The sequence below is a fragment of the Lepus europaeus genome, chromosome 5 (genome assembly GCF_033115175.1).
Source record: "Lepus europaeus isolate LE1 chromosome 5, mLepTim1.pri, whole genome shotgun sequence".
Classification (NCBI taxonomy): Eukaryota; Metazoa; Chordata; class Mammalia; order Lagomorpha; family Leporidae; genus Lepus; species Lepus europaeus.
In genome coordinates, this window is record NC_084831.1 from 134,622,961 (window position 1) to 134,639,058 (window position 16,098).

Sequence of the window (16,098 nt, forward strand, 5' to 3'; positions counted from 1 at the left end):
TGTATCTTTTAAGGGTGGAGTAGAGAACTTGGTAAAACTTATGTAAAGTTCCTGTGGAAGAATAAATTTAAGATACAAAGAAAGTTTTTGTAAAGTATAAATGAGATACACTAACAAAAATAGTATTTTGCTGGAACAAACCAATGGAATAAAGCCGAAAGTTCAGAAGCACACACAGGTGTATATGAGTATTTAATAAGTGAAAAAGAACAGTAAAAAGATGGAAAGATTTAATAAAAAATGTTTTAACAGCTGCCTAGATCCATACTTCAGACCACATGTCAAATCAATTCCAGGTGGACTTAACATTTCAGTGTAAGAAAATGAAAACAAAGTGTTTGGGGAAAGTTTTTCCATGTATGACTTTGAAGACAGAATTTTTTTTAAAAGACTAATAATTTTATCATATAAAGTATAAATAATGCTAAAATAAATATGTATTAAAGACATCAACTATTTTCTGCACTTATACTATAATCATTTGAATTCATCACTTGTCTTAATCTCATTTAATTTCTTTTGATGTGCAAAAATTTGAGAAATAGGAAATTGAGTATGTCAATCTTTCTTTAGTTTCTTTTTTACCCTTTTAACCTAGAAATATCTTTCTTATCTTCAATTCAGATCATGTTTCACTTATAGATTCTCTCATTGCTTCTTACATTAATTAACTAAATGAAAAGAAAAATATGACTCTATTATTAGCTGTTTGATTTGGGGACGTTACCTAACCTGTGTCTCAATTTAATTTTCCTGGAAAACTAGATCTAACAATACTATTAGGGATACTGTGGCAGGTAAAAGAAATAATTTAACAAATCATGTATGGTAGAACCTGGTACATAGAAAGTGACAATAAATGACAACTACTACTTTAAATGCTATCACACTACACATTGGATTTCTTAATTTCATTAGAATATGTCCATACCTAGAAACTTATGGACATGGTATTGACATCTGATTTAAAGACAAATTTCTGATGATTTAATTAATACATATTTTACTTTTAAGATGATTTTTAAGCCATAACATATTTCAATTATAAACAATATCTTAATTCTTTGAAGATAACCTGGTTGCATGTGACATCCTACAATTTGGCCTTTTAAAATTGCAGGCTGAAGTCATTAGGTCCAAGAATATTGCAAGGTTTCTTGCATACCAGAATTGCTGAAATTATTGATGAAACATAAGTTGGATGTTTACCTTTCTTTATCTTACCTCTAGTAAGCCATCCTCTGGCAGATCAGTACAGTGAACAGCATTCTGGATCTTAGTTTTACCAAATATTGCTCTAAGAGTTTCAGGGCGTAAATGCCGGGCAATTTCCTGTTAAATAGATATTCACATGTAATGTCAGTCATATACTGTTAATAAAAAAAAATCAACTATATGAAACAGCTAAACTGTTTTTCTTAGGAAATACCCATTGCATATTGAAGGTGCTGATTTTTTCCTTGCATCAGCATGAATATAAGAAAATTTTGAGCACTGAAAACTTTGTTTTCTCACAAGGATTATTTTGTGGCTCAATACATATGTTAGAAGGAAAATAATAATTACATTACTTTAAATAAATAGATTATGAAAATCACACAAAATAAGAACCCAGTTTATACTATAAAAGATTTGTATTTTATAAAGATAGTACAGATTCTAAAAACTTGACAAAATGAAGCAAGTTAATGATATTCATTTCAAAAGATTATTAAAAATGTTATAGCTATACTACCTTAGTTTTACCTTGCACTTGGAGGGAAAAAAAGGTGCAATTGAATTTAAAGAGGGTTTGGGTTTCACCAAAAGAATAAAACAAAATATAAAGGTAAAGGAATGAAAATTATGGTGCACAAAACAATTTAAGTTGAGTAAATGGAATTTGAAGACTTAGAGAGTGTAGAGTTGAGAGACAATGAAAAGACAGATCAAAGGATTTGAGCTACTAATGAGATGGGATCATTATTGAGATGGATGTATTAGAGTTTGTGAGTTAAAAAGTTAAGACACAGGATGCTTGAAGTTGAGGTTGTCAGAGATTGAAGGAGAGGGGGTTACAGTGATTGAAATAACCAGTTTTAGTTTAGGTTAAGGGCAAGAATGTTGAAGGAAAGAAGGGCAACAGATTGAGAAGCTAAGGCACTGAGTGTATAACTTGTTTATGGACATGGAAATCACCAAGAACAACTAACCTGTAGTTTATGGTGTAAGGACACATTCATGGTTCCATCACGTAAGGATATTTTAAAGGCATTCATTTAATTACGTAAGCTTTATTTTCAAAGTTTTCTTCCAATTCTGCTATAAACATATTAAGTTTAAGAAAAACACTTTAGGGGGGCGCTACAGCACAGCGGGTTGAAGCCCCAGCATCCCATAAGGGCGCTGGTTCTAGTCCAGGCTGCTCTACTTCTGATTCAGCTCTCTGCTATGGCCTGAGAAAGCAGTGGAAGATGGCCTAAATCCTTTTTGGGCCCCTGCATCCACGTGGGAGACCCAGAAGAAGCTCCTGGGTCCTGGCTTTGGATGGGCACAGCTCTGGCCACTGTGGCTATTTGGAGAGTGAGCCTGTGGATGGAAGACCTCTCTCTCTCTCTCTCTACCTCCCTCTGTAATTCTGTCTTTCAAATAAATAAAAATAAATCTCAAAAATAAAAAAATAACTTTGACAAAGTAGAAAATAAGGATGGGTTGATATTTTCTGTTCATTACTTTTATTCTGCTCCCCTTAATTTTCCGAGAAATTATGCATCTACTGTTTTGTTTTGTTTTAGATTCATTTATTTAACTGTGGGATGAAGATTTGCATGCAGGATGTTTACTGGGGAGTGGCTTCAGGACCTAAAGTGGTGTGTGTATGTGTGTGTGTATGTGTGTGTGCAATTGGGGGGGGGGGTCAGCAGTCTTTCAAATTCCTCCAAATTCAGCCTCCACGACAACTTTGTCTGCTCGAGCCCTTTAAATGCTTGCTAACTTCACAGCTTATCACAAGTACTAAGAATTCTGCTCAGGGAATCCAACAGTGGGAGAAAGAATTCTGGTTTACAGAATGACCTCTAAATCTAAGACATGGAAAAATACACCAAATAGAATGGTGGTTAGCAAAACACTGAAAACAAAGAAAAGTTTCGTTATTCTGTGGTTGTGAGCATTATAAAGAATGTCATTGTTTATTGAATAATAAGGTCTATGGGACTGATAAAATATATCTGGACAAAGAACAAGTTGCTTTCACAGTAGCCCATTCTGATTCAGTTTTCTACAATGCAGGTAAGATATCCAGGCATGAAAATGACATTTCACTTAAAAAAATTAAGTGAATTGGAAAGATAATTGTGAAATTTACTAATTACAGAACTTTGAAGAAAAAGAATGTTGTGATCAACTATAGAATATATTCATGTAATCAGTGACATACAGTGAATAATCACCCAGTCACTAGAATAATTTTGGGAAAATCCCAAATACCAGGAAATCTAAACTATAGGATAACGAAGTTAGCAGTGATATAAGTACGTAGACAAATGTCAAAAGAGGAAGGAGCATAGCTCCAGACCTGGCAATTTTAAAACTGCTGTGAAAAATATTTTTTAAATGTGTTATAATCATTGCCCTGTTTTCACAGGCAACAAAGGTAATAAAACTTAATAACAAAGACCAAGGAACTAGCCCCATAATTAAAACACAAATATTCTTGCTTCTAGCTATTCTGGTACTCTTCAATAAGTCCTATAATACTGAACAGTATTTCTAGTATATCTTAGCAAAACCCTCAAACAGCTGTTCCTGCTGGCATGGGACTTTGTACTAACCAATGTAGGTGTTGCAGTTTTATATTCCCAGGAGATAAGCAATAGCAGATGAATTTACAATTAAGACAATAAGACATGGGGAAGACATTGCAAATAGAAAAGGAAGCCAATAAAAATCCCTAAAGACCACTTTCTACCATGTCTAAAGATCCTTCTAGAACCTATATATATATAGGATTTAGAATGTGTTACTGCAAAATGACACTCAACTGCTTATTTATTACTCTCATGGAATGAGCTGAGAGTTCGCAGTAAATACACTAATTAGCACTGAAGACTTCGTGAATTGTTTACATATGAGGAATCATTAAAGCATCTGGCTGTGAACTCTGATTGGCTTTACATCTCACTTTCATTAGACAAAAATTAACTGAAATGTAAAATTGCAGAAGCTGGAGAGGGTCATAATTAACTGGTATTTCAGGTGAAACATTTAGACAACTCAATCTCATCTTTTTCACCAGGTTTCAACAAACCTCATGTCATAGTAACCACTGCCTAGTTGTTTGCTACTGCATTCAATAACAGGCACTGGCTAAAATGAAAATAAAGTCTTATTTGACAGAAGTGTTCTTTTAAAATGTAAAATTAAGGGGCTGGTGCCATGAGGTTGCCTGCGGTGCCGGCAACTGGTATGTGCACCAGTTTGTGTCCTGGCTGCTCCTTTTTGGATCCAGCTCCTTGCTAATGGCCTCGGAAAACAGTAGACGATAGCCCAAGTGCTTGGGCCCTTGCATCCCCATGAAACACATTGAAGGAGCTCCTGGTTCCCAGCTTCAGATTGGCCCAGCTCTGGCCATTGTGGCCATGTGGGGAGTGAACCAGCAGATGGAAGGCCTCTCTCTGTCTCTCCCTCTCACTGTAACTGTGTCTGTCAAATAAAATCTTTAAAAATAAATAAATAAAATGTAAAGTTATGATCACCTTATCCTCCCTTTTTTAAGAGTGGGGCCAGGGGCTGGTGCTGTGGTGTTGTGGGTAAAGCTGCTGCCTGCAGTGCCAGGATACTATATGAGTGCTGGTTCGAGTCCCGGGTGCTCCACTTTAATCCAGTTCTCTTCTATGGCCTGGGAAAGCAGTAGAAGATGGCCCAACTCCCTGGGTCTCTGCACCCCTGTGGGAGACCTGGAAGAAGCTCCTGGTATCGGTTTGGCACAGCTCCAGCCACTGTGGCCAATTGGAGAGTGTACCAGCAAATGGAAGACATCTTTTTCTCTCTCTCTCTGCCTCTCCTTCTCTCTTTGTGTAACTCTGATTTTCAAATAAACAAATATTTAAAAGCAAAAGAGTGGGGCAAATTTCTTTACACACTTTTACATATTACATATTACATATTACATATTACATTAGCCAAAACTCATTAATGTAAGTAAAATCTGAGAACATAGAGATTAGTGTAGCAGGAAAAGACATAACTTTTTGGTAAATATTTTCCTATTTCTTTTCTATTTTTTCATAAATATTATATAATAAGAGGTTTAACCTTTGCAGTGTACTCATATTATTACTGAGAAACTTGAGAGGCATTCTTAATCTCTCTCCTACATAATTGACCCTACCCTGATAATCACTACACAAGCTTCCTATGCCATCCTAAAGAAACCTACAGCTCAACAATCGAAAACTTCCTGAAAGGAACAAAATAATGAAATAATCGGGATCCGTTTTTGGCACCTGTGACATTCAATTCATCGTGTAGTTCTGTTAATATGACTATTAAAAATAACACATAATCAGTCAATAGTCTATTTTCACTCTGCCACCATATTCTCTTGCATAGAATGTTGTTTTTCTAGATTTTTCCTCTCACTGGTCTTTCTGGTCTCTTAGTTTCCACTACTCCAAATAAAACTATTCTTCATAAAACAGAGAGAGAGAGCTTTATAAAACATTAGTTGAATCATACCACTTCCTGTCTTACTCACTCCTATACTTGCCTTCTTAAGAAAAAAGCCAAACCTCTAGTCCTATATGATCAGAATACTGTTTCCCACTCCACTTGCACCTGAAATGATGTCATCACATCAACTCCTCCCGCACAAGTTCGGTCTGCACAAAGGCACAAGTTCGTCCTACCTCAGCATGAAAACAGACGATTTCCCATAAGTACTCTGTCTCAGAAATTCTTCCTTTCTCAAGAAGTTCATGTTCCTTACAAATGGTTTATTACAATTAATAACATAAATTAGCTGTGGTAGGTTCCAAAGAGGAGCTCTCTCACTTTTTATCCTTCTCTGGAGGTGAAAAATCTGGTAAGTACATTCCCCAGACCTTTTTTTATTAGATTTAAGATCCGGAAGTTCCAAAAGAGATTTGGAAGCAGAACTGAGCGGAGGTCATTTCTTGCTCATGTTGCTGCTGCTAGCAGACATGATGGAAGACTTCCCTCCTTCCAGTAGCTTCTTCCTTGCATACTATGAAAATGCTCAGGTCTTTCCCATCCTTAAAAGAGGAAATTTTTTAAAAAAGATCATTTTATTATATATTTTATTTGAAAGGCAGAGTGATAGGGTGGTGAGAGTAGCAGGGGGAGGACTTCCATCCAGTGGTTCACTCTCTAACATTCCTGCAAAAGCCATGGCTAGGCCAAGTGAAAGCCTGGATCCAGGAATTTCATCTGGGTCTCCCACTTGGGCAGGGTCCAAAGCACTTGTTCCATCATCTGCTGCCTTCCCAGGAGCATTATCAGGAAGCTGGATCTAAAGCATGGAGTAGCCAGGACTTGCATCAGCATTCAGGGTTGGCACACGGACATCTCAAGTGACAACTTAACCTACTGCATCACAACGTCCATACATAGATACCTTTCAGTACTGGTCCATCTCCTCCACTTCCTTTGTACAAGTCTTAGTAAACTCCATTACCATTTACTCTTTCTTAAAAGAGTATTTATTTTATTTATTTATCTGAAAGGCAGAGTTACAGAGACAGAAGGGGAGAGAGAGATAGAGGGAGAGAGAAAAAGAGAAAGAGAGACAGACAGACAGACATGGCTGGGACTGAGTCAGGTTCAAGCCAGGTTCTAGGAACGCCATACAGATCTGTTACATGTGTGCAGGGCCCAAGCACTTAGACCATCTTCTAGTGCTTTCCTAGGCACACTTGCAGGGAGATGGATTTGAACTGGTGTTCATACAGGATGCAGGAGTCCCAATCAGACTTAACCTGCTGAGCCATAACACCAGCCTCTTCTGTGTACTCTTTTTTTTTTTTTTTTTTTGACAGGCAGAGTGGATAGTGAGAGAGAGAGACAGAAAGGTCTTCCTTTTCCGTTGGTTCACCCCATAATGGCCGCTGCAGCCAGCACACCGCTCTGATCCGAAGCCAGGAGCCAGGTGCTTCTCCTGGTCTCCCATGCGGGTGCAGGGCCCAAGCATTTGGGCCATCCTCCACTGCACTCCCCGGCCATAGCCTGGAAGAGGGGCAACCGGGACAGAATCCGGTGCCTTGACCGGGACTAGAACCCGGGGTGCCGGCGCCGCAGGTGGAGGATTAGCCTATTGAGCCGCGGCGCCGGCCTTGTGTTTACTCTTTAACTTTCTGTCCCACGTTGCTTTAGCCAAGGACACCGATACTCTTCTAATTGTCTATAGATTCTCTCCATTTGTGATTAATCCTCAATATTTAGTTCTGACTATTTCCCTATTCCTGAAGCTCTCCCATTACTCAGTCCTCATGCACCAAAGTCAAGGTTCTTCTCCAGACTTCCTCCTCGGGTTCCTGTTTCCACTTTCTTATTGCACAGTGTTCATGCCTCATTCTCTTCTTGTCTTCTGGCTCCCCCTGAATGATCTCATTCACTACTACCATTTTTCTGCAGAGGAATATTTAATCTAGCTTCTGCCTATTTTTTTTTATTGTATATTCCAAGCTGGAATATACAACTGCCTAACCAACTTAATCTTGTTATCCCATAGGACATTTCTACTCAACTTGTCAAAACCAATCTCATTGTCTCTCCTCTCCACACATTCTCCACCCAAATTTCCTCCCATACATCCTTCTCCAAAATTTTCTCCCTTCCTGAATGGCATCACATTCAACTAAATTACCTAGGCCAAAAGTTTTGGAGTCACCACAAGACTCTCTTTTCTCCTTGGGTCCCCCTATCCAATTGTCACCAATTTGTTCAGTTCAGCGTGCTTTCCTACTGCCACAGGTCATCCTCTCATCTTCGTTAGACCCTAGTGATCTCATTACAGGCTGCCTTGCCTCTGTCATTAAAATTTTATTCCGGTTACTTGTTTACACATCTGTCTTACTCTTGTAATCTATAAACTCCTAAAAACAGAAACTATGACCTTTATATATTCAACACACAGAATGCTCATGAATGATTCATAGAGGAACAGTATTAATGATTTACTGGGTGACTGAAATGACTAACATGTTCAGATTTATGCACTTTTCCAACTTTGTACATCATAGGGTAGAAAAACCAAGCCTTCTGGTTACCCCCAGTCCAGGCTCCTTTGGCTATATTACACTCTTCAGAAGTGCCTATTTTAAGGAACCCTGAAGACAATCTCTTTGAAATGTTAAGTAATTACCACTTAATTTGTCTACTTTGTGAGCTGGCAGTTTTGTAGAACAGATTTTCTCAAACTAGGGCACACCTGTCTGAGACTGGAATCAAAAACGCTAAACACGAATCTCGTAGCTCTGAAAGTGACCTTGATGGAGGACAAGATAACCGTTTCAGCACAGATATAAAATGGTACATGGTAAATACATGGGATGGGACCAATCCACCAGGCTCCATGACATTTTTAAGTGACGCTCTTGAATGATGTTTCCAGTTGAAATACTAAGACACACTTCTCACTGAAGAATTACTGAACCTCTGGTGAAAATTCAGTGTAGAAAAGATTAATTCACTCTAAACTTTAGAGATGATATTACAGTTAATGATCTTCCATCTTATTTGTTGAACTACCTATTATCACCTATTTTTTGAACAATATACTGCATATGAACTCACATTCTAATATATAATCTTGGGGAAAATTCTCATTTATAAAGGAAAGGGTTAACTATTCACCATAGTTTTAATGTCAAGCATATTTTCCTGGTTATATATTTTTAAAGCACTCATTAATGTACAAAATATACTAAATTATTCTATCAATGAAAAAAAGTAATTTGTCTTATTTGTCCATTTTCAAGGTACACATACTCCCTGTGTACACATACTCACTCAATAAATCAGAATACTCCATGAATCAGATAGTTTCAGTTAAAGCCGATGCTTTTAGGAAGTATCATTTTTCTTCTCCAAGTCTTTATTGTAAAATATAGATATTTTTCTTGTGTCTTTACCTATAATAGCTTTTTTAGAAAGAAAAACTTTTCCTCATCACTTACGTTCTAAAAGGTAACTTTATCCTCCCATGAAATTCATTTTCTTTTCTTAAAACAACTGTAAACTCTAACTATGATCATGAAATAATAAATTTATACTGTTGAAAAACCATTCCATTTCCTCAGTTACTCTCTTCTATATTGTCTGATCTCTGCTTTTCCTTGACAAAGCAGTGTTCCGGCTGCATTATAAAACTTTGATTTACTTCAGGAGCAATCTTGTTAAAATAAATGATAACCAGTCTGTATAGCTGTGTTTTAGAAAACCACAGGACAAGTAATTTTAAAAATGTCACTGAATAGCAATTAGAATGAATGCTAGGCATCTTCACCCAGATATTCTAGCATCTCAAACATAACATGTTACAAATGAAACAAATTATCTTCTCCCACTATCTGTCCCTCCTCACCTCCTATCTATTCTACTTCCTGTGTCTGGTTCTTAGTAGCATGACTGTTTTCCAAATGTTCAGCCTAGATAATAAAAGGCTATTTCTATTTCATTCAATACCCACAATCAATGGATCACTACTTAATTTGTTTATCTCATTTCTTAATCTGTCCCTCTATTTAGTCAATAAGTATTTATTGATACCTATAATATGTGAAGTAATGATATTAAAGATAAGGAAATAAAAATTAATATGGTGGTATTTTTATTCTAAGAAGTCAGTCTTACAGGAAGGCAGAACAGTAAATAAGTAGCCAGTGATGATTGACAATCAGCTTTCAAAATAGTAATAAAAAAGTAATTTGTCTTATTTGTCCATTTTCAAGGTACACATACTCCCTCTGTGACAGAAAGTGGAGTTGGGAGATGATATTAACAACTGGGTTTTGCAAGCTGGTGCAAGCTGACTCAACCATTATAAAAGGCCTCACAGTATGATAAGAGATATGATAAGAGATTGGAGATATATGCAAATTATTATGGGAACATAAAAGAGAGAACACTAGTACCTACGGAAGGTCTCACAGCATCCTCTTAGTTCTGTGAATTCCTTTCCATTCTTCATATCTACTGCCTTAGTTCAGCAAGATGCAATGGGAGCTTGCATGATACAACTTCTCCCTGCCTCAAACACCCGATGGCTCTTCAGTGATTTTAAGTCTAAACTTACAAGATCTGGTGTTTCAAGGAACTTCTCTTTTAGTCTTATTTAATCCCTCATTACTACCTGATTTTTCCTTTTAAAAATATGTAGAAGTGAAAAAGGTTGACGAAAGAGAAACAAAACTTAGTTCAGGCACCCCAATAACAAAACATGAGCTTCATATTTGCCACATCAGGAAACCTCTCTTTTTTTTTTTTTTTTAAGTTTTTATTTATTTATTTGAGAGGTAGAGTTACAGACAGAGAGAGAGGTCTTCTGTCTGTCCGTTGGTTCACTCCCTAATGGCCACAACAGCCGGAGCTGCACCGATCCGAAACCAGGAGCCAAGTGCTTCTTCCCGGTCTCCCATGTGGGTGCAGGGGCCCAAGGACTTGGGGCCATCTTGTACTGCTTTCCCAGGCCACAGCAAAGAGCTGGACTGGAAGAGGAGCTACCGGGACTAGAACCAGTGCCCATATGGGATGCCAGCACCGCAAGTGGAGGATTAACCTACTGAGCCACAGAGCCGTCCCCAGAAAACCTCTTTATATAACTAGCATTGAGTCCTCTATATTCTCTGTGATACCCCAAAGATCTCTCAAACACAGTGGAATAGAGAGGGTATCAACACATCTACATTTCACTATGATTTGCTCATGCTACTTCTTTTTTTTATTTTTTAAAGATTTATATATTTTTATTTGAAAGTCAGTTACACAGAGGAGAGGCAGAGAGAGAGAGAGAGAGAGAGAGAGGTCTTCCATCCACTGGTTCACTCCCCAGTTGGCCGCAATGGCTGGAGCTGTGCCGATCCGAAGCCAGGAGCCAGGAGCCAGGAGCCAGGAGCCAGGAGCTTCTTCCAGGTCTCCTACGCGGGTGCAGGGGCCCAAGCACTTGGGCCATCTTCTACTGCTTTCCCAGACCGTAGCAGAGAGCTGGATTGGAAGTGGAGCAGCAGGGTCTTGAAGCGGCGCCCATATGGGATGCTGGCACTGCAGGCCAGGGCGTTAACCTGCTGCACCTCAGCGCTGGCCTCTCATGCTACTTCTTGTAACATGTTTTTTCTCTTCTTCTCTGATCCCTGAAACTAACTCTCCCCCAAAAAGTGTTACCACCATGAAGTGTTTTTCAATTGCCAGGTAGATTTAAGAACTCTTTGGGCTACAAAGGGTATTTAGCACAGTGAATTATAGAGTAGCTGAAATTTTATGTTGTTTGTTTCTCTACAAAAGCAAAGTAGTTATCCATCTTGTTTCCTGCTGCATTCTGAATGCTCAAACAGTGTCTATTACATGGCAAGTGTTTACCATTTATTGGGTGCATAAAAACCAATTTGTGAATGTCTCTTCCTAAAGTGGCTAAGTTCACTGGAAAAAGGGATTGTGTCTTATGATTCTAAGCATCCCGTACAGCATTCAGTGTACCTCACAGAAGAAGGCTCTTAATACATGATGTTTGGGGCCAGCACCGTGGCTCACTTGATTAATCCTCCGCCTGTGGTGCTGGCATCCCATATGGGCACTGGTTCTAGTCCCGGTTGCTCCTCTTCCAGTCCAGCTCTCTGCTGTGGCCTGGAAGGGCCGTGGAGGATGGTCCAAGTGCATCAGCATGGGAGACCAGGAGGAAGCACCTGGCTCCTGGCTTTGGATTGGCTCAGCGCCGGCTGTAGCGGCCTTTTGGGGGGTGAACCAACGGAAGGAAGACTTCTCTCTTTGTCTTTACCTCTCACTGTCTATCTGTCAAAAAAAAATACGATGTTTGTATTGGATCGAATCTTCTTTAGGCATCCCTTTTTTAAAAAAAATATTCATTTAGTTTATTTATTTGAAAAGGAGAGAGTGAGTGAGCGTTATTGCCATTTGCTGGTTTACTCTCCAAACGTCTACAATGGTCAGGACGGGGCCAGGCTAAGCCAGGAATCCAGAACTCAATCTAAATCTCCTACAAGGGTGACAGGGTTCTAACTGCTTGATCCCTCACCCACTACCTCCCAGGACATGCATTGGCAGCAAGCTGGAGTCAAGACATGGTACATAGTGAATTGCTTGCAGGAAATAGAACAACCCTATTATTGTTTTAAGAACTCTATTCCTAAGTTGCACTAGCTGTGAGATCAGATCATTTTGACTTGTTATGTAATTGTCACAAACTGCAGGGATACCATCAGCTTCTTAGAAAGGTTAGCCTAATAAACTGGCTGTTCTTGGGCCAGTGCCGTGGCTCGCTTGGTTAATCCTCCGCCTGTGGCGCCGGCATCCCATATGGGCGCTGGTTCTAGTCCCGGTTGCTCCTCTTCCAGTCCAGCTCTCTGCTGTGGCCCAGGAGGGCAGTGGAGGATGGCCCAAGTGCTTGGGTCCTGCACCCACAGGGGAGACCAGGAGAAGCACCTGGCTCCTGGCTTTGGATCGGTGCAGCACGCCGGCTGTAGCAGCCATTTGGGGAGTGAACCAGTGGAAGGAAGACCTTTCTCTCTGTCTCTCTTTCTCTCACTGTCTATAACTCTACTTGCCAAATAAATAAAATAAAAAAAAAAAGAAAGATCATTCTCTCCTTAAAACAATAAATAAATAAAAAACTGACTGTTCCTGAAAACAGCAAGTGCTAGATAGTGTCTGGAGGTCCATGAAGGCATTTTCTCCTGGGTACCAGGAAATGGTGAGCTTTCTGTAAACAGTTCATTTTTTGGTAAAATTTTATTTATTTATTTGAAAGGCAGAGTGATGGTAGGAGGTGGGGGACATAGAGAAAAAGATCTTCCATTGGGTGGTTCATTCCCCATATGCCTGCAATAGCCAAGACTGGGCTAGGCCAAAATCAGGAGCCAAGAACTCCATCTGAGTCTCGGAAATGGGAGGTAGGGACTCAGACAATTGAGCCATCATCTGCTGCATTCCAGGTGCATTTTTAGGCATCTGTATCAGACTCATCACAGCCAGAACTTGAACCCTGTACTCCAATTTGGAAAGTAGGTTTCCTAAGCAGGTTTCCTAACTTACAGTTCAACAACCCTTACCCGAACTAATTTGTTCATCCTAAGGATACCTTCAGTTATGTAATTTAATTATGTGGAAGTCTAAAGCTATTTCACATTGTGCCTCCACTTTTTGTTAAAAAAAAAAAAGTATAGCACTTACTTTATGGTGTGGCATGTAATTTATCACTAGGATTCTCATTTGTTCACTGTCCTGATTTCCTTACTCTATTTATCTTGCTCTGTTGTTTAAATTTTATAAGCTGCCTTAGATTCTTATTTTTTTATTTTTTAATTTCTGGGAGTGGGGTCAGGGCTGAGCTGGGGCTGAAGAGGAGCGAGAAGAGAAAGGAGGAAGAAGAGGAAGAGGGAAATGAGGAGGACTGCCTTAGATTCTTATTAAAAGAAATCCAGGTCTTCTCATGCGGATACAGTGGTCCAAGGACTTGAGCCATCTTCTACTGCTTTCCCAGGCCATAGCAGAGAGCTGGCTTGGAAGTGGAGCAGCCAGGACTTGAATCGGTGCCCATATGGGATGCCAGCACTGCAGGCAGAGGCTATATCCGTTATGCCACAGCGCCGGCCCAGGCAATGTTTTAAGCTTTCTAAAAGTACAGTAAACTTACAGAACAATTACATGTATTAGCAGATATTCTAACTATTACTGTGCCATGTTACTATAGGTTCTTAAGTGTAGACACTTTGAAACAATGAATGTTTAAAAAACACAAAATCACCATTTTATGAGCTAAATATTTCAATTTTTGAAAAATTTACTTGCTTTTGTAAAGCAATGTAAACTCATAAAATACTTATATAGCCGTCTGCTACATTTGTTGAATTAACTATACCAAAGTGGGCCCTATTTTTAAATCAGTGCTGTGGTACAAAGGGCTCACACAATTCAGCTAATTTAAAAACACAATGCCTTTTTTTTCTTACTAGATTCTGTTTTTTAAGACATGATAAAAAGGATATTTTGAAATGCAATTAATTAACTGATGGTCAAGATTATTAGTCCATGTACTCCTTATACTAATAGAAACAGTTAACCAACTTTCTGTTTCTTATATTCTTTTTTACTTGCTTGACTCAGAATATCACATGTTTACCAACACAATTTCCTGCGTAAGAGAAAAATACTTAAAGCACTAATTCTTGTTTTGGCAAACAGCCATTCACTCTTGATTAAAATTCACTTATGAATTGCTTTATGTGCTGTTTTTATAACCTAATGTCTCAAATGTGACAAGACCATAATAGAACTACGCAGTGTATGCTGGTAAGTCAAGTTGATAAATGCTGCTTGTTGCAATGTCTATAGCTTCGGATCTACTCAGGTTAATCAGTGTTCCAAATACTGAGTACGTCAGGAACAAAAATACATCTTGCTATTCATAGAAAACATTTTGCAAAGGAAACCATGAAACCATTTAAGTAGCAGTCTATTAAACTACAGTTTTATAAAGGGCAAGACAAAACAAATTATAAATGAATATTGTTTATCCACTGATCCAGCAATTTAAAAAAAAAAGAAATTGATTCTAAAGGAATAGGAAAAAACTTGTCAAAATTTATATGTAAAACTTGTCTCTGTAATGTCTTTATTTAAAAAATTAGAAGAAAAACTAGAACAGTAATATTACCTAATTTATGTACTGAGACACTATGCAGTTGTCAATATCCATGTTACAGAAGTTTATTTAGTGATATTAGAGGAAACTGTAACATATTTTCTAATTATATGAGATGCTACAAAATAATAATCATTTTATGATATTAATTTTATTTTTATAATATGCAATTAAAAGACAATGTAAGAGCAAAAGTGTTCACAATATTTCTGGGAAGCAGACAAAACAATTACAGTTTTATAATTTTTATTTTGTTGGCTCTTTTCCATAACTTTCCTTAATTTTGCTTTTTTTGGGACAATGCGATAGAAAACATGAATCACTTCTATAACTAGGAAGAAAATTAAAAAATTTTAAAAATATTTTATTTTATTTATCAGAGAACAAAGATATTTTCTTTTAGTTTGCCTAATTTCACTTGTAAAGCATTGACTGAGATTGACTGAGATTAGGGAGCCTGGGGAGAAAAGGAATTAAAAAAAAAGTATAGGCTATGGTTCAAAGAAACAATTTATATTTCACAGGAAGGAAGCATATGAACTCTTCATCAAAGCAACCAGAGAAGTTTGAGTACCTGGGAGGTTAAGAGGAGTACCTGGGTTTGAAACCCAGCTTCTGACTCCAGCTTCCTCCTAATGCAGACCTTGGGAGACAGTGATGATAACTCAAGTAGTTGGTTTTCTGACTCCCACATGGGACACCTGGATCGAGTTCCTGACTCCTGGCTCAGCTGGCACCCAGTTGATTTAGGATTTTGGGGAGTGAACCAGTGGATGGGTGGCTTCTGTCTCTGTGTATCTCTCAAATAAATACATTAAAAAAAAGAGAGAGAGAGGAAACTTAGACCAATGTTTGAAGTAAACATAATCTCCCAGAATTACCTTTAATGCATTCTCTATTTGGGTAGACAAGGGAGATCAAAAACTCACTCTCTGTGGAAAGCAGCATGGTGTTTTTGGTTGCCATTAAAGCCTGGAGACACAGAATCCTTGCCTGTTGATAACATTTACTGCCCCACTTTGGAATTCCATCAAAAAAGCCAAGAATCACTTTACAGGGTTTACATTAACTAAAAGGCTTACAGTAAGTATATAGAAGTCCCCCTCACCCCTAAGGCATATGTTGCAAGAACCCCAGCGGATGCCTGAAACCGCAGATAGTACAAACGCTACAGGATGCAGTTTGTTCTTATACATACATACCTTTGATAAAGTTTAATTTATAAA

General features: G+C 38.3%; 1 protein-coding gene across 3 annotated transcripts in view; it reads right to left on the minus strand.

Moving 5' to 3' along the window:
* NME7 (NME/NM23 family member 7) overlaps positions 1 to 16,098 on the minus strand; it is a 244,804-nt gene that overhangs the window by 47,328 nt on the left and 181,378 nt on the right. For 2 of the 3 annotated variants that reach the window (XM_062192716.1, XM_062192718.1), the window contains one exon: positions 1,225 to 1,332. In XM_062192716.1, coding sequence (XP_062048700.1) covers positions 1,225 to 1,332 — 108 coding nt within the window. Of the gene's footprint in view, positions 1 to 1,215; positions 1,333 to 16,098 lie in introns of those variants that run through there. The other variant, XM_062192717.1, reaches the window with a different exon arrangement.